The sequence below is a fragment of the Canis lupus genome, chromosome 16 (genome assembly GCF_048164855.1).
Source record: "Canis lupus baileyi chromosome 16, mCanLup2.hap1, whole genome shotgun sequence".
Taxonomy (NCBI): Eukaryota; Metazoa; Chordata; class Mammalia; order Carnivora; family Canidae; genus Canis; species Canis lupus.
Genome location: NC_132853.1, coordinates 23,741,381 through 23,767,930, shown reverse-complemented (window position 1 = coordinate 23,767,930; position 26,550 = coordinate 23,741,381). Strand labels below are relative to the sequence as shown.

General features: G+C 37.8%; 1 protein-coding gene across 4 annotated transcripts; it reads right to left on the bottom strand.

Moving 5' to 3' along the window:
* Nucleotides 1–352: 352 nt before the first annotated feature.
* Nucleotides 353–23,124, bottom strand: DDX52 (DExD-box helicase 52). Of its 4 annotated transcripts, none has more exons than XM_072779577.1 (15): nucleotides 22,970–23,124; nucleotides 22,122–22,317; nucleotides 18,967–19,097; nucleotides 17,094–17,279; nucleotides 15,388–15,531; nucleotides 14,622–14,733; nucleotides 13,671–13,743; nucleotides 12,982–13,185; nucleotides 9,823–9,913; nucleotides 6,914–7,036; nucleotides 6,526–6,676; nucleotides 6,234–6,309; nucleotides 4,883–4,954; nucleotides 3,949–4,041; nucleotides 353–825 (listed from the first exon to the last, which is right to left on the bottom strand). In XM_072779577.1, exons 1-15 carry the CDS (start codon nucleotides 23,054–23,056, stop codon nucleotides 768–770), a joined length of 1,797 nt encoding a protein of 598 aa, XP_072635678.1. In that variant the 5' UTR covers nucleotides 23,057–23,124; the 3' UTR covers nucleotides 353–767. The 4 variants fall into 4 exon arrangements, with proteins under 4 accessions (XP_072635678.1, XP_072635681.1, XP_072635680.1 ...); XM_072779580.1 differs by having other exon boundaries at nucleotides 22,122–22,283; nucleotides 22,970–23,083; XM_072779579.1 differs by having other exon boundaries at nucleotides 22,902–23,043.
* Between the last annotated feature and the right edge of the window lie 3,426 nt (nucleotides 23,125–26,550).

Below are 26,550 nucleotides of genomic sequence, written 5' to 3'. Positions count from 1 at the left end.
GAAAGAGCATGATTAGATGATGGAAAATGGAAGTAAGAAAGGGAGAGGCTGACCATAATCTTGTAATTGCAACATTATGACAGGTAAGGTACGAGCTGTCCAGTGGAGTATAAGGATATTTAATATAGACCAAATAATTTAAAATCCTAGGGAACCTGAATAACCAGCCACAGAGGAGGCTTTTTGTTGTGGCTCATACCACAAAAGGTCACCAACAAATTAAGAAATAGTAAAGAGAACAATAGATCTCTTCTTGGTAGACAGCCTGTGCTGCTTCTTGTTCATCTAAAAAAAAAAAGAAAAAAAAAGGTGAGGGTGGTGCGATGATGGGTGGTGGTGGTGAAAAGGGGCATGCAATCTCAAGGCTTTATTTTGAAATTTGGTTCCAGATGCCTCTCCACAGCATACATCACACCTTCCTTCACACTGAAGGGAAAAATCCTTAAGAGTTCACCACATTTGGGTGTTGTTAATTTTAGCATAAGCTTGTGTTCTTCTATAAGAAGTATCTCTCTGGATTCACACCACAGAAATGTCAATGAATGTTATTTCCATTGTGATTTCCACTGATCATTTAAAAGTCACCTACAAATCGAAATATGACATGATGCATTCATAGTTTAGGGTTCTTTTTCATCAGTCCCACATTCTTGTAGTTATTTTCAAATGTTACAGGTGATTACAGGATTTAAAGTATTTCATGAAAACTACATTCTTGCTGGGGATCATAAAACTCCATTTCCGATAGTCTTTTAAAAAGTCTGTTTTTAACTTTTGTCTTCAAGAGTTACTTTCTTCTTGCTGTTCTGAGCAGTGACCTTTTTCCTGTGACAAGAAAATTAAAGAAAGTTGAATCCAAAATTCTAGATATATGACCTTTCTAAAACTCTGCCAGATTAATGAGCATTTTCCTGAAACCTACCATATAACCAAGTATATGAGGCACTAAGAACATAGGTAGGCATTCGACCTGGTCTCTGCCCTTTAGGAAATCAGAATTACTTGAGTGAGACAGAAACATACCAGTAAAGGACACTATAACGTAATATCAACGATGGAGACCGACTCTGACATTACTAATAATAAGAGTTCACATTGATTAAGTGCTAGATCCTGTAATCAGATAATCTTCCTAAGTTATGAACAAAGAAGATTCTATTATTACCCTCATTTTACAGATGAGGAAAATGAGGCAGAGTGGCTGAATAACTCGCTGATCATCATACGCTGATAATAAATGTTTTTTTTAAGATTTTATTTATTCATGAGAATACACAGAGAGGAGAGACAGAGAGAGAGGCAGAGACACAGGCAGAGGGAGAAGCAGGCTCCATGCAGGGAGCCTGATGTAGGACTTGATCCTGGGTCTCCAGGATCACGCCCTGGGCTGTAGGCGGCGCTAAACCGCTAAGCCACTGGGGCTGCCCTGATAATAAATGTTAGACACAAAACCTGACAGTCTGATTTCAGAGTCTGGTGAATGCCATCAATTAAGTTAACAGAGGAAAAGGAAAAATATTGGGAGAAAATAATCAATGTTTGCATTCTATAGGTTAGTAATGCAAAGTTCCTGGATGTGTACTAATTTATTTAATCCTCAACCAACCTTGAATAGCAGAGTGGCCGTGATTTACATACTTCTTTCCATCATACAAAGGGGGATGTGACTTGTCCAAAGTCACACAGGAAAAAGTGGTATTAGAGCCAATTCTTCTGACTTCAAGTCTAATTTTTCCCACCACTCTACCAGGCTGAGTTTATAATGCCTGAAATGAAGTCCACTAGGCAACAGGGTTCAGGTTTATATGGAAAACTGGGCCTGGAGATACGGACTTCAGAGTTCTCAGCAAGTTGTGGGTAGAATCATTGAAAGGAACATATACAGTAAAAAGGCAAGCTGGAGTCAGATCAGGTGTTTACATTCTCTATTGAGAAGGATGGCTTTTAGATATGAAGACAATGGAGACAACCACAGCACCGTAAGCAGTGAGATGAAGGGACAAGATTTATACCAAGAGTCCCCATCGTCTCAGTGCAGCTTGAAGTATAAACACAAGTATAAATGCTACAAACTTGTAAAAACAACAAAGCATAATTCTTTAAAATATTAAAGTAACTTATTAAAATTCAACATAACCACCATTTTGATACTATAGTTTATTTCTTTTTGTTAAAACTTTCATCAGCTGCTGCTCAGTGCCTACAGATTACTTTTTTTTTTTAAGATTTTATTTATTTATTCATGAGAGACACAGAGAGAGAGGCAGAGACATAGGCAGGAGAAGCAGGCTCCCTTTGGGAAGCCCAAAGCAGGACTCAATCCCAGGACCCTGGAATCACAACCTGAGCCAAAGGCAGACGCTCAAACACTGAGCCACCCAGGCATCCCGAGAATACATTTCTAGTTCTAGCTTTCTTTAAAAATAAATTTTTTAACTATTTACTTATTTATTTATTTGAGAGAGAGAGAGAGAGAGAGAGAAAGTGTGTGTGTGGGGGAACGGGGGACTAAACACGGACAGGGAAAGGTAGAAGCAGGCTCCCTGCAGAGTAGGACCCTGGGATCATGATCTATGCAGAAGGCAGATACTTAACTAACTGAGCTACCCAGGCACTCCTAATTCTAGCTTTAAGATCATCCAAAGAATAAGGTTCTGATGCATACACAACAGTTCTGATACAACCCATTAGAAGAAAAAGTGTAGTGAGAAAGATCAGGTGACAAAGGTAGTCAAGTAGGGTGATCATCTCTCCGATCCACTGGCTTAAGTGTCAGCCAGGAACTGTTACCACAAAAAATTAAAATAAAAAAATGTATTAAGAACAAAAAAAAAAAAAAAGAACAAACAAAAATGAGTATGTACAGGTGCAATTAAAATGATTTAAGCTTTCAAATGATACTTTTGTAAGTTTGTAGCATTTATTCTTTCCAAGCTATTACAACTTAAACTTTGGGACACTGTGTACATGTTGTATACTTGAACTAAACATTACTTCTCAGTCAATACAAAATGTCAAGTAAGACTCTTGTTCCAACTTAGAAGGAAAGCTCATGCCAGTTTTCATGTCTTTGTTCACCTTGTCCCTTCCATATGCCTAAATTTTACCTGTCCTTAAAGATAGTTCTACCTCCTTGAAGCTTTTTGTAACTATACCAATTCATACTATTTTGTCTCTACACTTCTATTTTATTTAAAAATTATTCTCTAATGTTTTTTCATGTGTACTAATCTCCTTTCCACAACTCTAGGATAGGGTCTCATTTTAGATTCATTCACACACCGAGCACCTGGCAGGTGAAAAGGTACTTGGTAAATGCCTACATTTTATACATATTATATGTGAACTAGTACCATATGGTAGAATTTGAAAAGTGTCATTTTCCTTAAATAGCATAACAAGCAGTACTGGTTAGCATAGTTTTAATTACTCCTATCAAAAGGTAGTCCTATGTGTATGCTAAAAAATCAATGCTGTAACATCCTCATAAAACTCAGCTGAACTACTACAAATTTACTCAAGTCATTCCTGTTAGAGGTATTACAATGTGCTTCAGCATAAGTCTAAGATTACACTGAAATCCTGCTTTGTGGAAGGGAGCTTCAGGGAAGATTCCATCAATGGGAGTCAACAACCCTCACTGCTACAGCAGTATGTCTTGATGTAGGCTATGTAGAAGTGGTGGGCAGTGCAATTCTAATTCAAAGTGAACTGAAATCATTCTTTCAAAGATGGAAAAACCCAGATCAATAATATACAGATACAGAAAAATTCCCAGACTGAATCATCCAAGTTCCCAAATCACAGGCAACCTGAAATATATTACTTTTATTACATTCTATAACAGACTGAACCTATCAATTCTACCTCAAAAAAGCTTATCCTAAGTAGAAACAATGCCTACTATAAGACAGAGTTGAACAGTCACTTTTCTCATCATATGCTTACCGTTTATTCTTAGCTTTTTCTAAGAAATATTTTGGAGTTGTACTAATGCTCTCCCTTTCCAATGGCTTCTTAATCATCTTTTTCTTTTGTTTGCTGAAAGTTATAGAGAAAAGAATGAAATTCAGTAGAACTGAAAGAGCTAAAGCTAAATAAAGCCAGTTTTGATTCTTGATCACAAAATTCACTTTTTTTTTTTTAACAAAATTCACTTTTTAAATCACTTACGGTTTGTGGTGACACTATATCCACTTTATTTTACAGATTTTATTTATTTATTCATGAGAAACACAGAGAGAGAGCAGAGACACCGGCAGAGGGAGAAGCAGGCTCTCTACAGGGAGCCCGATGCGGGACTCAATCCCTGGACCCCGGGATCATGCCCAGAGCCAAAGGCAGAGACGCTCAACCACTGAGCTACCCAGGCGTCCCACTATATCCACTTTAAAATGCTAAATCACCTACCTAATAGCATTTAGAAAGATAACTCAAAAGGATGATAAATTTAATCAATTTTGAAAAAGGCACTGATGCTGATTAAAATAGGTCCTGTGTCACATTTACATCCTCTGCCAATAAGCATTAAAATTTGATTTGGAGCAATTAACTGTTTTATCAGTTTTATGAACTAAAATCAATTCTAAGAATATTTTACTTACATTTAATAACTTAAAAAATCTGAATACTTAACATTTGAAGAATGAAAAAACTGACAAGGAAAGAACATATTCATAGATATTTAAAAAGGAAAATTTTAGGATTTCTAAAAGTAGTAGTATTGCAACTGTAATTATAAGATTGTGAAAGCAAGAATGCATATTGTGGGGGACAGGGAGAGGGAAGGAGAGAAGGAGGGAGGGAGGAAAGGGAAATGGGGGGGAGGGGGAGAGAAAGAGACAGACAAAGAGAGGAGATCTAGGTAAATTCAAGATTGTACCTTAGTAGTTTTTGGAAACCTTTTATGTATTCTGGCACAGGACATCCAGCCTGCTGTATAACATTGGCAACGCTGAAAAGGAACCCATAAACTTAAATTTGTATTTGTTCAAATGGATGTTTATGTACTTAAGCCCTCTGTACAGTTCAAGAGGAGTGAAAACTGCACACATATGAAAGTAATCCAGTATAGTTTTCTGATATAAATTATCACCGTATATAAGTACACTGGATTGCTGAAGAGACCTGTTTGGTGGACTAAAATCGATGCACTGATGAGTAATTTTAGCTAGCAGCTATTTCTCCTCAACATTGGTCAAGCCCTAAAAAGCTACTAACCATAATGTACTGACTGGAATTTATGAGATAATACTGCTTACTATGCACTTGGCATTGTCTTAGGCTTTTCATGTGGTTTTTTCAATGCACACAACCACCCTTTACCAATGAGATACTATCATTACCCCCTTGCCCGGACGGAAAACTGAGAGGCACAGTTATGTTGACATGGAGGTCACCAGATTCACATGCCTGGAGTTACCGAGATGTAGATGAATCTAGGCTATTGAAATAGATTCCCCTATACATGAACATGTAAGAGTCTGCTCAAAGTGTATTCGAGGCTGACAAAGCTAAGGTTCAGAAGGCACAAATCAGAATCTTTACCAAAACTGATAAACAGATTAAAATACAAGCTGCCTTTGGCCATAACTTAATTTCATTCATTAGAAATGTTAAGTGCTATCAATTATCATCAGTCTAAAATTACCGTAGGCAGACAAAATAAAGGAAACTCAGCTTTCCTATGATGATGGGCTAAGTTAAGACGCAAGATTCTACAAGTGTGTCATGTGTTACCCAGGCTTCAAAGAGCTACAACTGAATAATCTTGAAGTGTTACTGAAATAGTTTTTCCTAGACTAAATATAAAATTCCATCTGCCTCTAAGAGTAAAGGGAAGGATGCACCATGGTAAGAAATAATTCTGACTGGGCTGACATGACTCGGGGGTTTGCTTTATTCACTAATCCAAAAACTTCACTAATACATAGTGAGTAATATCAACTGATGGCTATGGGGAGAATCCTGAGAGTCTGAAATTTAACAATGAATATTCCATTATGAATATTTCCAAATTCTAATAATAGAAGGGCAAAACAAGGCCCTTTGATAATTTTTCCTTTGGTCTTGGCTAAAATCTGGTTGAATAATGCCCTAACAGTAATTGGGCCCTGGCCATTTTGCAATTACCTGTTAATTGTGTGTGCACACAAGAATAATGAAGTGGTCTTACTATCTTAATACTAAGTTATTTAAAAAAAAAAAAAACTAAGTTATTTTTCCTAACTTACCTTCTTAATAATGGTTTATCATCTTCAGTGAAAAATGTAACAGCTTTTCCTTTATGCCCTGCTCTTCCAGTTCGACCTAAAAACAAACAAACAAACAAAAAACCCCATTTAAAAAAACACACTTTTCTGGGGAAAGGGAACTAACTTCAAGATTCATATACAAGTCACTGGTTTTTCATTAAAATGAGCACTATAAAATGAGCATGTTTGAAGGGAAGAGTAGGCACAAAACAGAGGAGTCGTGCCCGGGGGTGGTGGGGACAGAAGGGTAGAAGCAGGAAAGAAAACTCACCTATCCTGTGGATATATTCCACTGAGCTGGTTGGAAAGTCATAGTTGATCACCAAGTTCACACCTTTAAAATCAATCCCTCTGGCTAGCAAGGCTGTACAAATAAGAACCCAGATTTTTCCAGCTCGGAAGCTGTGGACTGTGTTATCTCTCTGGTTAATAAAACACATGTTAAATGTTTTAGTACTACTCTAGGAACAGAAAACAAGTACTTCATAAATTTTATGCCAATATTTTAAAGTTTAGTAGTTCTATGCAACTGATAAATTATTGAATACTACATCTGAAACCAATGATGTATTTTATGTTGGCTAACTGAACTTAAGTAAAATTTAAAAAATAATAAAATTTAGTAGTTTATTATTTTGAAAATATACACTTGACTTTACCTGTTGCTGTGTTCTGTCTGCATGAATAACATCTACATTAATACCTTCATATATGAGCTCATGAAAAAGTTCTTTAGCCCTTTCAATGGACTGAACAAAAACAAGAACAGGGGGATTGAAACCCTAAAAGAAAAAAGGTTAAAAAAAAAAAAGAAGGTAAAAATCAGCACACATAATCATGAATACAATCATAGTACTTCATATGATTTTAGTTCATAAAAGAACCCAGTTCAATTAAATGTACTTTTTATTGCCAAATTTCTCAGATCAGTGGTCTAGATCTGCCTCCATCTTCTTCACCATCCATTCTCTACTCAACTTGAACTCTAATTTCCATCTTGCTAATTCCAACACTCATAACTAATTAATCCCCTTTACCTTTCTACAATAATAGATGCCTACTCCTTAGAACAATCATCTCTTGGCTTCTGTGCCTCAGAGATTTTTAAATTCTGCTAAAATGTAGTAACTGTTTTTTAAATTGTGGGTATTCCTCCAAAGCTTAGTCTTTGGTTCTCAGTTCTCTCAATATAGTCATTATCTTTTTTTTTTTTTTTTTTTTAAGATTTTATTTACTCATGAGAGACAGAGAGAGAGAGAGAGGCAGAGACAAAGGCAGAGGGAAAAGCAGGTTCCCCACAGGGAGCCTGATGTGGGACTTGATCCCCAAACTGGGATCACACTCTAAGCCAAAGGCAGACTCTCAACCACTGAGCCACCCTGGTGTCCCTAGTCATTATTTTATTATGTTAAATATAATCTCAGTTATTACCTGCCCTAAGATGATTTTTACATTTCAAGCATCAAACCCCACCTATCTCTCAAACTAACTTTATTTTCAATTGCTCTATTAGGGCTTAACCTTTTTATTTTGTTTCGCAAACTCCCCTTTCAGAATTTAATGAAGCCATGAAGCTTTTTAATAGGCAACTACGCATTCACACAAAATCTAACATAAAACTTCAGTGTTCACAAACCTCCTAAAACTCATACATGGCTAGAAATCCGTGATGTATAATCTCTATGTGTGTATCCATGCGAAAACCTTAAATTTCCTAGTGCCAAATGATACCTTTAAGAATATTAATGAAATGAATATACATGGCATCATGAGCCAAGCACTATTCCAAGTACTACAATGGAGAGAGATAATATTCTGAGAAAGATAATATTATTTCTATTTTACAGATGAGGAGGCTGCAAGGTTATTTTGCCTAAAGCTAATTCCAATCCAGGTAGTCTAGCTCCAAAGTTCAAGCTCTTAACCACCTCTGTAGTCATTAGGTTACAAACTTTCACCCTCCAACTACTCTTAATGTTCCACCACTGAGACCATCACCCTCATTTATTTCCTCCTCATTCTTTTTTTTCTTTAAAGATTTTATTTATTTATTTATGAGACACACACACACACACACACACACACACACAGAGGCAGAGACACAGGCAGAGGGAGAAGCAGGCTCCATGCAGGGAGCCCAACCTGGGACTCGATCCCAGGTCTCCAGGATCGATCACACCCCAGGCTGCAGGCAGTGCTAAACCGCTGAGCCACCGGGGCTGCCCAATTTGCCTGCTTCTCCCTCTGCCTGTGTCTCTGCCTCTCTCTCTGTGTGTCTCTCATGAATGAATAAATAAACTCTTTAAAAAATAAATAATAAAATTCTTCAAAATGTCCAGTGCTTTCTCTTAATGTGACCCCAATTTTCCTGTCCAACCTGATCTTTAATTTTCACCATAAACTCTTTGCCTTAGATAGATAACTCCTTTATGAGTCTCCAAACCCACTGTGTTCACCTCCACTGCTTAGACTTTACTCCAACTGCTCCTCCAACCATCAACTATCCTTGCCCTTTTATCTCACAGGTTCTTCCAAGACCCATATTAGTAGCATTTCCTCCATAAGGCTTTCCCCAATCAATTCAAGTCTCCCTGTTAGCCCCAATATGACTATATGGATGCTTAAGAAAAACACTCTATAGCCTTTTATGACACTTTACTGCAAACTATCTTACACAAGTCTATTTCTTTTATCCCCTAAAAAAGACTAAATTCAGAGTACCTGAGTGGCTCGCTGGTTGAGCGTCTGCCTTTGGCTCAGGTCGTGATCCCAGGGTCCTGGGATCAAGTCCACATCAGGGTCCCCACAGGGAGGCTGCTTCTCCCTTTGCCTATGTCTTTGCCTCTCTCTCTGTGTCTCTCATGAATAAATAAATAAAATCTTTTAAAAAAGATAAATTCTAGGGACATGGCTTAGGATGTCTATTTGTTTTATTTTCCCCTGCCCTAAGACCTTATAGTTAACTTTTTTTTTTTTTAATTTTTATTTATTTATGATAGTCACACACACACACACACAGAGAGAGAGAGAGAGGCAGAGACACAGGCAGAGGGAGAAGCAGGCTCCATGCACTGGGAGCCCAACGTGGGATTCGATCCCAGGTCTCCAGGATCGTGCCCTGGGCCAAAGGCAGGCGCCAAACCGCTGCACCACCCAGGGATCCCTATAGTTAACTTTTTAATTATGGCTTCTACTCAATATTTACTGAAGGAATAAAAAACAGAAAGCTACATCCAGTGTCCCACTTATTCTACAATGCTCCTAGAGTTCTGTAAGAAACCAGCAGAGGAATGTGGGGGAAATAAAGGGAGCACTACAGATGTAGATGTGAAAAAAGGAGGCTTTTAGGACATCAGGTAGGTCTTTTCTTAGCCCACCCTGAGCTGGGAACAGAAAACTTGTATTCTGAATGGTGAGCCTCCCTGCCTGTGACAACAGTTGACTCAATGTGCTTAAGAAGTTACTACTGGATTACTAAATATGAGATAGGAATAGTGCTCAGTCTCCTATCAGTCATATAAGATTCTGATGAACTTTACCGCAGTTCAAGAAGACAGTCCAAATATACCTTTTTAACAAGTTCTCTCATGGCCAGAAGTTTCCCAGTCTCAGACCCAACAAAGAGAAGCTCTTGTTCTACGGTCTCTACTGCAGAATTCCTGAAAAGAAAACATACTTTGCAGATTATAAAAGCCAAATTTTGCTTTCCCCTCCAAATTCCAAATAAATGAAAAAATTTACACATAACCCTAACAGAATCAATTTTTCCACTGTCAACATAAGCATTTAACTATTTATACTTTAATTTGAAGACAAAGTTATTTATTTTAAAGTTTAAAGATTTTATTCATGAGACACAGAGAGAGAGGCAGACACAGGCAGAGGGAGAAGCAGGCTCCATTCCATGCAGGGAGCATGACGCAGGACTCGATCCTGGGTCCCCAGGACCATACCCTGGGCTGAAGGCAGCGCTAAACCACTGAGCCACCCGGGCTGCTCTATTTTAAAGTTTTGTTTTATTTAAGTAATCTCTATACCCAATGTGGGGCTCGAACTCATGATCCTGAGATCAAGTTGCATACTCTTCCGACTGATCCAGCCAAATACCCCAAAGCTATTTTTATTATTTATTTATTTAAATTTCATTTATTTGACAGAGAGACAGAGAGAGAGTATGCACATGTGTGAGCATGGGGGTGGGGGGAGCAAAGGGAAAGGGACAAGCAGATCTGTGTGGAGACTGACTTGGGGCTCAAATCCACAACACTGAGACTGCGACTCAAGCTGAAACCAAGAACCAGATGCCCCTCAAAGTTATTTTTACATATTTTATTCTAATTATAAAAATGTCATCTAAAAATTCTGAAAAATATAGAAAACTGTAAATAGTAAAACAAAATTGCCCACAATTCTACCATTTTAGAATAAATTATGACATTTTATTGTAGTCTAATCATAAATTTTCACGTATTTACTTACAAAAAATTTCTAAAAATAAAATTACTGGATAAAATGAGAACATTTTTAAGGTTATTATAGGTCTGAGCTTTTTTCTTTTTTTTCTTTTTTTTCTTTTTTTTTTTTTATTAATTATTTTTTTTTATTGGTGTTCAATTTACTAACATACAGAATAACACCCAGTGCCCGTCACCCATTCACTCCCACCCCCCGCCCTCCTCCCCTTCTACCACCCCTAGTTCGTTTCCCAGAGTTAGCAGTCTTTACGTTCTGTCTCCCTTTCTGATATTTCCCACACATTTCTTCTCCCTTCCCTTATTTTCCCTTTCACTATTATTTATATTCCCCAAATGAATGAGAACATATAATGTTTGTCCTTCTCCGACTGACTTACTTCACTCAGCATAATACCCTCCAGTTCCATCCACGTTGAAGCAAATGGTGGGTATTTGTCATTTCTAATAGCTGAGTAATATTCCATTGTATACATAAACCACATCTTCTTTATCCATTCATCTTTCGTTGGACACCGAGGCTCCTTCCACAGTTTGGCTATAGTGGCCATTGCTGCTAGAAACATCGGGGTGCAGGTGTCCCGGCGTTTCATTGCATTTGTATCTTTGGGGTAAATCCCCAACAGTGCAATTGCTGGGTCGTAGGGCTTTTTTCTTAATGATTACCAAGTTTCTTATAGATAGCTGGGGGTTAAGGCTTTATAAACACTAATAAGATGCTGTAGTACATTACACTGCATCATAAATACTTTTTCCTTTCTGTTGTCTGCCTTTAAAATTAGATTTACGGTGTATTTGTTCTTTTTTTTAATATATAGAAGTTTTAAGTTTAAAGTAGGCAGAGTGTTCTTTATTGTTCCATTTGGCTTCTTTTTTACTTAGTATGGTATTTTTTTTTAAAGATTTTATTTATTTATCCATGAAAAACACACACAGAGAGAGAGAGAGAGAGAGAGAGAGAGGCAGAGACACAGGCAGAGGGAGAAACAGGTTCCATGCAGGGAGCCCAAAGCAGAACTCAAACCCGGGACCCCAGGATCACGCCCTGAGCCAAAGGCAGGTGCCAAACTGCTGAGCCACCCAGGGATCCCTTTAGTATGGTATTCTAAGCACTTTTTCAAATAGCTTATCATATATTTATCATACTTATACATATCATACTTATCATATACATATACTTATCATATACTTATCATTTCGTGGGTTGCATAGTATTCTATTCCATGGCTATAATTTCTTAAAACATTTTCCTACTAGTGCATTCATTTAGTATAAAATGCTCCCCCAAATACTTTTTAAAAGGAATTATAAATCAAGTGGCTCAGTAACATTAGCTTCTTCCTCTATGGTCCTACTTAAGCCATCAAAGAAACTAAATCCTCTGGGTGGCTATAGAGCTCATGTCATACTTTGCAGATGGATGGGAAAAGAAATCAAGTGAAAATATGATGACAGAAATACTAATATGACAATTTCCCTTTGGATTATTCTTTTATTATTATTATTATTATTTTAAAAATTTATTTATTAATGAGAGACACAGACTGAGAGAGAGAGGCAGAGACACAGGCAGAGGGAGAAGCAGGCTCTTTGCAGGAAGCCCGATGCAGGACTTGATCCTGGATCCCGGGATCACGACCTGAGTCAAAGGCAGGCGCCCAACTGCTGAGCCACCCAGGCATCCTTCCCTTTAGATTATTCTAAAACAGAAAATCCTTGGGGCACCTGGGAGACTTAGTTAAGTGTCCAACTCTCAATTTTGGCTCAAGTCATGATCTTAGGGTTGTAAGATCAATGCCCATGTCAGGCACTGTGGTGAGTGTGGAGCCTGCTTATGACTCTCTCTCTCCCTCTCTCTCGCCCCTCCCCATCACCTTTCTCTCTCTCCGTCTCTAAAAAAATAAAACAAAATAAAATAGAAAATCCTTGGGACTCCTGGGTTGCTCGGCGGTTGAGCATCTGCCTTCAGCTCGGGGCATGATCCCAGAGTCCCAGGATCGTGTCCTGCATTGGGCTCCCTGCATGGAGCCTGCTTCTCTCTCTCCCTAGTCTCTGCCTCTCTCTGTGTCTCTCATGAATAAATAAATAAAATCTTAAAGAAAAAAAAAAAAAAAGAAAATCCTTAATCAATCTTGGCTTTAAAGAATACGTATCATTCAGTAAAACTTTCCCTGTGATTAATCTAAAGCCAAACAACCTACCTCCAAAGACTTGTATTTTAAAAAAATCAGTGGGATAAAGAGAAGACCAATTACCTTGCTCCAATGGATACAGTAATGACATTGTCCAGGTTGAGTTTGCACCACTGCTCAACATCATATGCAAAAGTTGCACTGAACATAGCTCTTCTGACCTTATGGGATGTGCAGGCCAGGAAAATGGAAGCCAGCTGGTCTCTGAACCCAGTTTTGCCATCTTCAAACAGTTTGTCTGATTCATCTACTACCAGCCACTCAACACTAAGAAAGAACAAAACAATTTGTGGGTATTGAACTGGAAGATCCAAGACACTTCATTAAACTGTGTGGACACATGAAGAAGTCAAACCATTATGCTACTTCTCAGATCCACACAGACTAGAAAAAGGTAAAAGAAAAATCAGCCAGAAAAAGGTAAAAACAAGACAAACATAATGTTCTATTCCTTCAGCCTCAAAGAGATGAGTTTCCATTAGTAATAGAGCTTCACATCAACCTTAAAAACTCCATCACCATTGCTGAAAGAAGTGAAAACATCTAGCAAAGTTCCATACTAACTGCTTATCAGAATTTGTAACTTTCTTCCAGACCAGATGGTTACTTTCCGATGAGTTTAATGAAAATCATTATTTTCAGCACCAACACTCACTGAAAGTTGGCAGAGAGCTATAATACAAGTAGTCAAGAACAAAATAGAATCAACTAAACGAAAACACACATAAAAGAGATTAAAGTATTATCTGTACCTTGTTAAATCTATTCCTGGAGGATCCTGCTTTAATAAATAGATTAGTCGATTTGGAGTAGTCACAAGAATATCTATAGGAAAAACAAATGGTACAAATTGCAAAAGCAAAATTCATCTCTCTTAAACTAGGGAATTAAACCTCCTGAATTTCAGTGAAAACCTGAAGGCAGGGAGGAGAGGGAGGTTATATTTGCTATCCTACTATACCACCCCACAAAAATTCTTTCTTATTAGTAAGCTAATATATATTTTTTAATCCACCATAGCACAAACTACTATATGCTTACTCTTCATTTATTATGTTTGCTCTGCCTTCTCAACTTCTAAGAGGCAAGAACACTATAATCCGAAAGTGCTATTTTCAAATATTTAGTTTTATTTTTCAGGAAAATCCTTTCTTTAAGTGAAATTTTACTCAGAAGCTCAAGATGAAAGACAGGTAAAAGCTGATTTTTTGACTGATATAAATAAGGGTAGCAATGTAAGCCATTCTTATCTGCAGAGTATTTCCATCGCAGATTTAAAAGTTAATAGTATATAAAGCAAGGTTTCTCAGCCTTAGCACTACTGCCATTTTGGTCCAGATAACATTTTATTGTAGGGGACGGTCTTGTGCATTAATAGGATGCTTAATGCATCCCTGGCCTCTACCTACCATAAGTTAGTAGCACCCCAGTTTTGACAACTTAAAATGTTTCCAGATATTGCCAAATGTCCCTGGAGTAGAAGGTGGGGGACAGGGGAGGGGGCAAAACTGCTTATGGATGAGAATCACTGGTATATATTTATATAAGTATCGAATGGGAGTGAACACATCTCTTTAGTTTCTCTAAAAACCAAACTAACAGCATATATGACTACACTTTAAAGAACTCTTAGGTGGCAGTTAATGATATATGTAATTTGCAAATCCCATACATGCTCTATAGCTTAAGCATGAATCCCTTACCAAACTTCTTTGATGATTTAGGTCCAAATTTCTTGGCTGCCACTGCCGCTTTGTGGATCATGTGTATCCTGAATCCTGTTCCCTCAGAGATTTTTACTAACTCTCTGTGAATCTAAAATGGAAAATGACAAAAATATTAGCTGCTAAGATACTTAGATATGATGTATAGTCTTGTTTACACTATTAAAATAAGCCCATTACCAACTCATGAACAACTGAAATTAAACTCATAATAATATGTGCATTAACCAGGAATCTCAGCACTTTGCTACCTGCTACATACTGTTTATGGAACACAGTGCTATTATAAACTATCTCATGCTTGGTATGTATTTTTTATTAAGTACATTGGAAGATTTAAAAGTTAAATCTAATATAAAATCTAATATAAATCTAATATAAAATAAAAGTTAAATCTAATATAGTTTTTCTTTCTCAAAACTGAGATGAGGTTTCATTTTTCTAGGTGAGAAAAACACATTTTAGAGAAGGACTATATATTCTAGTAGCCTCAACTTAAAAGATCTCAGAGCATTTACCAAGGAAACATCATTAATATGTAAACCATTGTTTTAGAAAATTATAAAAGACTCAAAAAATTTGCCCACATGCACTAAGACAGAGCACAGGGTGCAGCACTGTACCGAATATTTGCGCATGCTAAAAGACATGGGCCTTACTCTTTTTGAGACCTTTGTATTACTTTCAAAAAAGAAATGACTGAAGCAAACACCAAATACATCCCTTTTAAAGCTACAAGTCACACCTGGTTCGCAAGTTCTCGTGTTGGTGATATAATCAGAGCTCTGAAGCCTTTATTTGTGGGTTGTTTTAGTTGCATCAAAATGGGAATACTAAAAGCCAAAGTCTTTCCAGATCCAGTAGGAGCAGAAGCCAGAAGTTCTCGACCCTAAAAACAAGGTATAAAGTATAAGGTAAGTACATAAACTTTTGAGATCCTGGTCAAGTAATATAACCAGCCACAGAAATAACATATAAAATAATCATAATGAATGCAATCATTCATATTCCCACTGCCTGTCTAACTTTTTCCATATTTGCCTTTCTAATATCATCTACCCCTGCCACCAGTGCCCCAGTGGTTTCTGAGCATTGCCACCAAACACCATTTGACCTGGGTAAAGAATATGGATAACTAAAATCCAAAGATAATTCAACACTTCAGGTAATTCCAATATTCCAATTTTTCTTTCCCACCAAACTCTTTTATCAAAGGAAAATTATAAAACCAACTTTTCCCTCAAAATTTGCACTGCTCAATCCCTAGGGCTAGTTTTAATAAGTAACACAATGGCTGAAGATAAGAAATAAAAAGTAGCAATAACCAAAGTGACAGTAATTTACAGGAGACAGTCTTCAAAAAGTCACTATGATTTTTAGAGCTTTAAGCTGAAGTTGTAAGCAAATCTACTATAATGTGAGGAAGCAACATCATTCAAATATATTCTCACTTCATTTCCCAAAGAAAACAAAAATGACTAGTATGGATGAAAAAGTAACTCCTATCCTTTGGCTACCAGAACCAAAGGTCATCTTGGCTACAAGGGGAGAAAAGTCAGCTCTCATTGGTGCGAGTGTGCGCGCGCGCGCACACACACACACACACACTCAGAAAAATTTAATTTCTCAAACTCTAAGTTAACCCATGACTCCATCGGCAGTAGATAAACAAACTGTGGTTATTTTCAAACGAGAATACTACTCATTGACAAACTCTACTGATAAATGCAACATGGATCTCAAAAGCAATATGCAGAGTGAAAAAAACCGGAAATTGAAAAATAAATAATAGATGATACCATTATGACATTCTAGAAGAGGCAAAACTAATACATGGCAAAAGAAATCAGAACAGCAATTCCCTCTGGGCAGGGGTGAGGTGAGGACTGAATGGCACAACAGACCTTTCTGGGTCTGACAGAAACGTTACACATCTCTGTTGGGGGGATGGTTATAGAGGGCATACATTATTGAAATTCACTGAACTGTGAACTTAAAACTATGCATTTTATTGTATATAAAAATAACTGAGGGAAAAAAAAGGTCAGGCTATGTACAATAATTCTATATTTCTGAAATAGTTCCTGGGAATAATAAACTAAATCATGGATGAATAAACAGAACAGAGTCCCTATCCTTAGAGGGTTTATATTCTAGTAAAGTGTAAAAGGTAAACACAATATACAGTAGGGTAAAGTGTAAGATAAATGCAAGAAAAAGAATGCACTAACTACCTTGGAGAACTGATGGTAGAGGAAAGAATGTTGGCAAAAGGAAAAGATCACATCTAATTGTGATATGGAGGCACAGGCATTTCAGATGGACCTTCAAAGCAAAGGGAGGACTTCAACAGGGGAAGATAAGGTGGAAGAAGACTTCAAAAACATGGAAGAGAATGAGCTAACACACAGAGGAAGGAATGTTAGAGGCATTCTAGACCTTCATACTCACATGAAGCATAACTGGAATGGCTTGCATTTGGATTGGTGTAGGAGTTTGGAAGCCTGCATCTAGAATGTTCTGAAGCAGTCGAGAATTGATTTTATATTCCTGGTCAAGTTGCTGAAATGTAGCAATAGGGTCAGGAAGATCAGTTCCTTGGACATGAATTTTGTGTTTATTCCGGAAGAAGTTTATCTGAAAAGTGAAATTAAAGGGGTTACCATAGTTATGGTCATGTATATTGCCAGATGTTATAAAACAGCAGTAACAGTTTCTAGGACAAGGGTTAGTAACACATGAAATTTTTTGGTTAAATTATAAGCCCTAAAGGATACAGATATTCGATATACTTTATGTCCTTCTATAGACAGAAGACCTTCATAAGGTCTTCATAAAACTTACCTATCCACTTTCTTCATATTAATGTGTATCATGAGTAATGTGTTATTCATATTAATGTGCTACCAAGATAATCATAACTTGTAATTTATATAACCTTATAGAAGGAAGACACTGAATCCATCTAGTATTTTATTTATATGGTACTTAGCACACAAATGCCAATATTTTTTTATGATTTACTCTAAACTCTACTTATTAAAACTGAGGGCCAAAAGCAGAGTCAAGTAGTGTTGATTCGGTTTGTTTTCCCATTCTGTGATACAGTGAGTGAAATTCTGGATTCAGTGTTGTTGAAATGAGCTGAACAACACTACCTGCAATACAGCAGGTGTGCAGCAGACATGACAATGATTTGTTGTTTCTTCTGTATTCTACTCCTCCTAATCCCAAGGTATAAAATAGGTTTCTTAAGAATTCTAACTCTTGGTGCACTTGGGTGGCTCAGTTGGTTAGTTAAGCATCCGCCTTTGGTTCAGGTCATGATCTCGGGATCCTGGGACATACCCGCATTGGGCGGGCTCCCTGTGCAGCAAGGAGTCTGCTTCTCCCTCTCCCTCTGCCCCTCCACTCTGCTTGTGCTCGCTTTCTTTCTCACAAAAATAAATAAAGAAAAGAATTCTAATTCTCAAATCCCTGTTGGAGGAAATCTTTCTAAACCAGTGAGCTTGGGATCCCTGGGTGGCGCAGCGGTTTGGCGCCTGCCTTTGGCCCAGGGCGCGATCCTGGAGACCCGGGATCGAATCCCACGTCGGGCTCCCGGTGCATGGAGCCTGCTTCTCCCTCTGCCTGTGTCTCTGCCTCTCTCTCTCTCTGTGACTATCATAAATAAATAAAAATTAAAAAAAAATAAAAATAAAAAAATAAACCAGTGAGCTTAATAAAGAGGAGAAAGGGGGTAAATTTTATGTTTATCAAAGGGGATATGAAATTTTAAAAACTTCATTCCAAATACATTATCAATCTTAAAATCTGGACAGGAAAAAATTACATAGTATACAGTACATGAGAATTGTAGGTATGTGTGTGTATACACACACACACACACACACACACACACACACACACCTCTTGACCTGTTCAAGCTTCAAGATACTTTCAAGAATTTTAAATTTTAAAATTTCCAGCCATAGCACAAATAACTAAGTTTTCATTAAAGTAAAATCTAAACTAACATAATTAATCTTTTATCTTCAACAAAACTGTATTCATTTTTTTTTCTTTTTTATGTTTTTATTCATGAGACAGAGAAAGAGAGAGAGAGAGGCAGAGACACAGGCATAGGGAGAAGCAGGCTCCATGCAGGGAGCCCGACATGGAATTTGATTCTGGGACCCCAGGATCACGACCTGAGCTGAAGGCAGCACTAAACCGCTGAGCCACCTAGGCTGCCCTGTATTCACTTTTACCAACAGAATAACCCAAGGACTAGGAAAAATTTACTAGGTCAGAAAAGCAACTGGGGCTAAGACATATTTCTAACCTTTTCTTTTCTGAGATTCTCCAACTTTCCTGAAGTTAGTTTATTTTCTCTTTTAATTTTTTTATCTTCAATCTTTGCTTCCACAGACGATGTCCACTGTATAGTAGAACCTTCTTCTTGAGAAATAATTTCTAAAATACATATTAAAAAATAAAAAGATTTTTAAATCTAACATTCTTGAGTGTAGCCAACAGGCCAGTTTCACACTGAATAAAAGTAAAGTACTATCTAATACAATTAAAAAAAAGAAACTAATAGGAGGTATAAAAATTAGAAAAGGAGAGGCAAGTTCTCTGTTGGTAAAATCAGAGCTCTGAAGCTTATTCTCTTCCTTTTATTAGTTCTTTTAGCTGGGTGATATGTAGATGAGTATATACTTGCAAACAGATTAAATTGAAAATACTTATAAACGAGATATTTCGATGAGGCAGCCAGCTTTTCTAGATTCAACCAGTTAGAAAATAAATATGACTAAAGAATAGCTCTCACTTATAATAGCAATGAATATGCACAGTATTTAAGGACTAGTCACTAATACAAAGATAGGAATTCTCACTAATTTATAACTAAAATTAGTTAAATGAAAAGTCACGACAAGATTGTTTTGGAAACCAGACTAGCTAACTTTAAAGTTCATGTGGCAAATTAAATATGTAAGAATAACCTTAAAAATTCTAAAAAGAGCAATAAGCAAGACCACTTCTGGTATTTCTTTTCAATTTTCTTTCACTGACTTACAAACTGAAGTACCACTGACATACAACCAATTGCATTTATTTCAAGTATACAATTTGAGGAGTTCTGACATAGTATACATCTCTTAAAACATCACCACATTCAAGTTTATTTCCATCACGACACAAAATTTCCTTGTGACCCCTTGTAACCACCTATCTGCTTTCTGTCACTGTAGATCAATTTGCTTTCTCTGGAATTTTATGTAACTGGAATCATGTAGTATGTACTAAATAAATTAGTCTGACTTCTTTCACTCAGAATAGTTATTTTGAGATTCATCCCGTAGGAACATATCAATAGTTAACTTTTTATTTATAGGTAGTATTCCACTGTATGGATATATAAATTGTTTATCCTTCACCTGAAGGACATTTGTGTCATTTCCAGTTTTTGGCTACTGAAAATAAAGCTGCTATGAACACCTGTGTAGAAGTCTTTGCGACGACACAGGTTTTCCTTTCTTTCAGGTAAATTCTTTGAGTGGAATAGGTAGCTCATATGATAGGCATATGTCTAACTTTTTAAAAAAAGTCAATTTCTACCCTAAAAGGCTACTGGAATTTTTTGTTTTAAGATTTTATTTAATTATTTAAGAGAGACACAGAGAGAGAGAGAGAGAGGCGAGACATAGGCAGAAGGAGAAGCAGGCTCCATGCAGGGAGCCCGACGTGGGACTTAATCCCAGGATCCCAGGAACAAGACCTGAGCTGAAGGCAGACACTCAACCTCTGAGCCACCCAGGTGTCCCTGGCTACTGAAATTTTAACCGAGTTTGTTTCACATTGATTCTGTAGATCACCCTAGGGAGAAAATATTTAGTTGACCAATCAAAACATGGTATGCCACATCTCTCTGTACTATGCCACATATATGCTACATTATAGTACCTATCTGTGTGTTTTTGGTTGCCCAACAGTTGACTCTTTTCCCAAGTCTGCAGCAGGTCTTTTTTTTTTAAACTAATCTTGGTAGGTTTTATCAAACTTCCTTGCTGTCAGGGAAATAAAATGTGTAACACTGTAACAGGAAAAGTGTGGAGCAGAAGACAATATCCATAATACATGGATTTATCAAGTCAATTATAGAACATCCCTACAATGTGTAACGGCGCACTCTACCATGATTCAATGGACAAAGCAGTGGACTTCCTACTGATACAATGTTTCTGGTGGACAAGTCCAAAATACCTAAATTTAGAATAAACCTATTTGTTAGTTCTGAAATTCCATTTCTGAGAATTTATCAGATATACTCTCCATACACACAAAGATAAGCACAATGGCATTTATCGCAACATTATAATAGCAAAAGTGAGAAAACAAACTAAATGTCCTTCACAAAGGAACTTGTTAAAATTGATTTTGGAATATACAGTGGGATATATTTTGTATTAAAATGAAAAGGCCGGGATCCCTGGATGGCGCAGTGGTTTAGCACCTGCCTTTGGCCCAGGGCATGATCCTGGAGACCCAGGATCGAATCCCACGTCGGGCTCCCGGTGCATGGAGCCTGCTTCTCCCTCTGGCTATGTCTCTGCCTCTCTCTCTCTCTCTCTCTCTCTCTGTGTGACTATCATAAATAAATAAAAATTAAAAAAATAAAATAAAATAAAATGAAAAAGGCAGTGTACTTCCTACTGATTCCAAATAGTCTCCAAGATATATATACATAGTATTTTTTAATTAAAGTGGAGGAGGTGGGAAGGTACAGAATAGAATAATATATACAGTATCCTATTATTCAGGTTTTCTAAGGGAGGTATAAATATAGTGAATAGATCAAATCTTTCTAAAAATTCATAAGAAAATGATTAATAGCAGTTGCCCCTGGAGAAACAAGAGACTAGAAATAGTGGGAAGAAAATTTTTTTTACCATTGTAAAACTTTTAAAAACCAGGTGTAAATATTTACTTTATCCCTACAGTAAAGTACAGGAGAAAAACCCTGTAAAAAATAGTCAAAGAGTCAGAACAGACAATTTGCAAATGCTAAGATGTAAATGTCCACTGGAACATATGAAAACATGCTCAACCAGTTATCAGGAGAATTAAAAAAAAAAAATGGTTTCATTCATTAGGTTGACAAAGAATTTTAAGATCAATAGTATCTACCATTGACAGAGGTGTGGGAAGTAATTTTTAATTATCTGTTCAAAGGAAGAAATGTGCCTACCCTTTCAGCCAGTGATTCTACTTTTGGGATGTGAATTACAGAACAGGACCTGTACAAAAAGATATATATACAAGTACATATGCAAATACAATATTTATAATGGCAAATACCTGGAAACAACCTGAAAGCCATTAGCTAATGAATGACAGGTATACCGTCGGATTTATAACCTTAAGCCTGTTATTATTTTTGTAACTGAAAAAAAAAGTAATAAAGAGAAAAAAAAAAAAGAACCAAGAACTAACCTGATATCATCTTCCTCTTTTTCTTGTTCTGCTCCCTCTTCCTTTCAGTTAGGCTCTCTTCTTTTTTCTCTTCATCTTGAAGCTCCTGATGAGTTCTTGATGCTCCGCGCTCACCTGGGACAGACTTCTTGTTTCCAAAGAAGTCGAGTCCCTGCAGCACCTCTGAAGAATCAAAGTCATATTTTCTTTTTCCTACCTAAAATCCAAAAAATTTAAAATGCAATCTACTGACAGACTGACATTGCTTTCACCCAAGCAGTACTGGCATTAAGGACGTGGGTCTAATAATTCCCCATCTTTTTTTTTTCCTTTTCACCAAGTATTTGTTGAGCTGACAGCTGTGTATGGCAAATGGAATATAAGATGACAACTTTCCTGACCTCTGAACAGTAGTAATAATAATAATAGCAATTAACATCTATATGCTTATCAGCCTAACACCTATATGCTGTCAGGCAGATTTCTAAGCATGCTTATATATATTAAATTACTTCATCCTTCAACGCTAAGGCGTAAATAGAGATACTACAGATGAAAAAAAATTAAGGCATTAGGAGGTCAAATAACTTGCCTAAGGTCTCAAAAGGATTCTGTGCTTTGAATAAGCTAAAGAGCAGAGAAGGGGAAGAGTTTCTGTGCTAAGCTCACCGTGGTCTACAAAGAATGTTAAGAGTTCACTCCGAAGGCAGAACTTGACTAGGAGGTCTGAGCACGAGCCCGACGCAAAAAGAGGGAACATGCCCCGCCACCAGGCCACGGGCTCCCACCCCGCCCTCCTACCAGCCAGATCATTCTCGGGTTCCTGCGCCTCTCAGTTACTCCGGCTTCTGTTTCCCTCCGCACAATACCTGGAATCGCGCTGCATCCGCGGAGAAACGTCTCACATCGAATTTGGCTCCCACGCCCAGCCGGCGAAAGAGATCGTGAGCATCCATTTTTACCCAGAGAGCCCCGCGGTCCCACGGCGCATGCTCAGAGGATCTCTTCTCCCGGAAGGTCTGGGGCCGGGCTGTGGGCGGAAGTGGTTCTAGGGGGCGGGGCCTGGCGGCGGTGGGGAGACTACCTCGAGTTAACTCGTATAGCCCGTCATTACTTATTTATTTGTTCTTTCAAAAAACATTTGTCAAGATCCTCTTAAGGCCAGCCAGCGTTCTAGACTTTTATGGCAAACAACGCCTTTTTTTTTTTTTAAAGATTTTATTTATCCACAGAGAGAGCGGGAGAGAGGCACAGGCACAGGCAGAGGGAGAAGCAGGCTCCACGCAGGGAGCCCGACGTGGGACTCGATCCCGGGTCTCCAGGATCACGCCCTGGGCTGCAGGCGGCGCCAAACCGCTGAGCCACCGGGGCTGCGCAGCGTATCACTTTATTTTCTTCGTTGCATGTGTACTGTACAAAATTATTCACTTTTGCATTGCCTCTCCCCGTTTTAGAATGAAAGTCCGTGAGCATGGGGATCTAATTTGCTTCAGTGCTGTATTCTCAGTTTCTGTGTACTCTTCAGTAAGTGTTTGATGACTGAATGAGTGAATGTCTTACAGAAGACTACTCTGGCTATTTGGAGAATGAACCGTCAAAAAGCTAAGAGTGGAAAAAGTGAGGCTAGTCAAAGTAGAAATGATGGTGGTGGCTAGGTTTAGGGTGGGGTCTCTGTGCCGATGGAGATAAATGGATAGAATTTGGGATATATTTTGGAGGTAGAGTTAAATGCACCAAAATGATTTCATGTGAAATGAGGGAAAGGAAGGAATCACACAGACCACTCCTTGGTGTTCTGCTTGAAATCCTGGGTTAGATGATATGCTGTTTACTGAGCTAGGAACCACAGGGAAGAACAGCTTTTTGGTGAGGATGAGGAACGGGAGTGGTAGTGGTGAGGAGTTCATTGCTATGTTTTGGACATGTGAAGATGCTGAGTTGGTTCCCTAACTCTGAATCTCAGAGAAAAACGTTAAGGCTGGAGAAATAAATTTGGAAGCCATCAAAACACAAATGGTACAATGAAATAACTATCTAAAAAAGCATTTTGCTTGTTAAAATTGAGATACATATTCAACCAAAGAGGGTAAGAAATACTTTAAAAAGTGTACGTAATTCCTTTACATTCAAGGAAAGCAAGTGTGGAGTAAGCGCAAGATAGGGGATGTAAATCTGCTATGTTCTCAGATGGATTCAGTCCCTGATCCCCTCCCATAATGGGAGAACCTTGCTGCTCCAGTTGCATTCATTCTTTAAAAATATGTATTTTTAAAAAATATTTTATTTGTTCATTTGAGACAGAGAGAGAGAGAGAGCAAGCAAGCATGAGCAGAGGGAGAGGCAGAGAGAGAAGCAGACTCATTGAGCCAGGAGCCCAACATAGGGCTGGATCCCAGGACCCCAAGATTATGACCTGAGCTGAAGGCAGATGCTTAACCATCAGAACCACCCACCTGCCCCCAAAATACATATTTTTCATGAAGCATAGCCCCTAAGTCAAAGCCCCAAGTACCTCATCTGTTACTTCATAAAAACAACTTAGGAGGAAAAGAATTAACTTAGAGCTTATTAGGAAATGGAGTGTTGGCCTTCAGTTCAGCACATAAAAATGGCCACAACCATGTATAAAATCAACATGTATGAAACCAGAACTACCATACCTAAAAGGCAATTTAAGAAATTTTTTTTTAATTTAAGGAATTTTTAAGAATAATGCAACTTCATGAGTTATCTTCTCTTTATAAGCTAACTTCAGAACCCAATCCCTATTTAAGTGGTGACAAACCCGTATGTAAAAGCATGATCATGTAGCCAATAGACACATGGAAAGATGTTCAATATCACTCACCATCAGGGAAATGCAAATCAAAACTACAATGAGATACCACCTCATACCTGTCAGAATGGCTAAAATAAAAAACACAAATAATATATGTTGGCAAGGATATGGAGAAAAAGGAACCCTCTTACACTGTGGAAATGCAAATTGGTGCAGCCATTTGGAAAATTGTAAGGAGTTTCCTCAAAAAATTAAAAATGGAACTACCCTATGATCCAGGAATCACACTACTGGGTATGTACCCCAAAAATACAAAAACACTAATTCAAGGGATGCATGCATCTTTATGTTTAAAGCAGCATTATTTAGAATAGCCAAAGTGTGGAAGCAGCCCAAGTGCCCATCAAAAGATGGGATAAAGAAGATGTGATATATAATATCTTTATGTAAAGTGGAATATTATTCAGCTATGAAAAAGGATAAAATCTTGCCATCTACAACAACATAGATGGAGCTAGAGAGTATAATGCTGAGCAAAATAAGTCAGAGAAAGACAAATACTGTATGCTCTAACTCCTATGTCGAATTTAAAAAGCAAAGGAAATAAAAATATATGAGCAAAGGAAATAAAAAACCAGAGAGATAAGCCAAGAAGCAGATTCTGTTTTTTAAATATGTTTTTTTTGAATTTCTGGGTATATTTTATTTTTAAAATTTAAAAAAAATTAAATTTTTGGGGGGCCTTGAGCTTACAGCAGAGATCTCATGCTCTACCAACTGTGCCAGTCAGGCACCACAGTAGACTCTTTATTTTATTTATTTATTTATTTATTTATTTATTTATTTATTATTTATTTATGATAGTCACACACAGAGAGCGAGAGAGGCAGAGACATAGGCAGAGGGAGAAGCAGGCTCCATGCACCGGGAGCCTGACGTGGAATTCGATCCCAGGTCTCCAGGATCACGCCCTGGGCCAAAGGCAGGCCCTAAACCGCTGCGCCACCCGGGGATCCCCACAGTAGACTCTTTAAAAAAAAAAAAAAAAGATTTATTTATTTATTCATGAGAGGCCGGGGCGGGGGGGGGGCAGAGGGAGAAGCAGGTCCTAGCAGGGAGCCCAATGTGGGACTCGATCCTGGATCCTGGGATCACGCCCTGAGCCAAAGGCAGACGCTCAGCCACTGAGCTACCCAGGTGTCCCTAGATTCTTAACCATAGAGAACAAACTGATGATTACCAGAGGGGAGGTGGATGGGGGGATGGGGAAAATAGGAGGTAGGGATTAAAGAGTACAGTTGTCATGATGAGAAAATAAAAGCATGCTTATGAAGGCAGTCACTTAGATTGTGTGAATAGGGAAGTGAAGGGGACTAACCCTTAGAGTACTCCAACATTTAGAGATGAGGTAGAGGAGGATATGCCTATAAAACAAAAGTTTGAGAAGAAGCAACCAGTGAGTTAGGAAGACAAGGAATATATGGTGTCACCAAAGCCAGAAGAACCTTTCAGGAAGAAGGTAGTGAAGCTGTTTCAAAGGCTGTTGAGAGGCTAAGAAACAAGAAGAAAGATCCTTACATTGGACAATGGAGGTCACTAGTGATCTTGATAACAGCAGTTTCAGTGGCATGATGGATGGAGATGATTGACTTGATAAAGATGGAAAGAAGA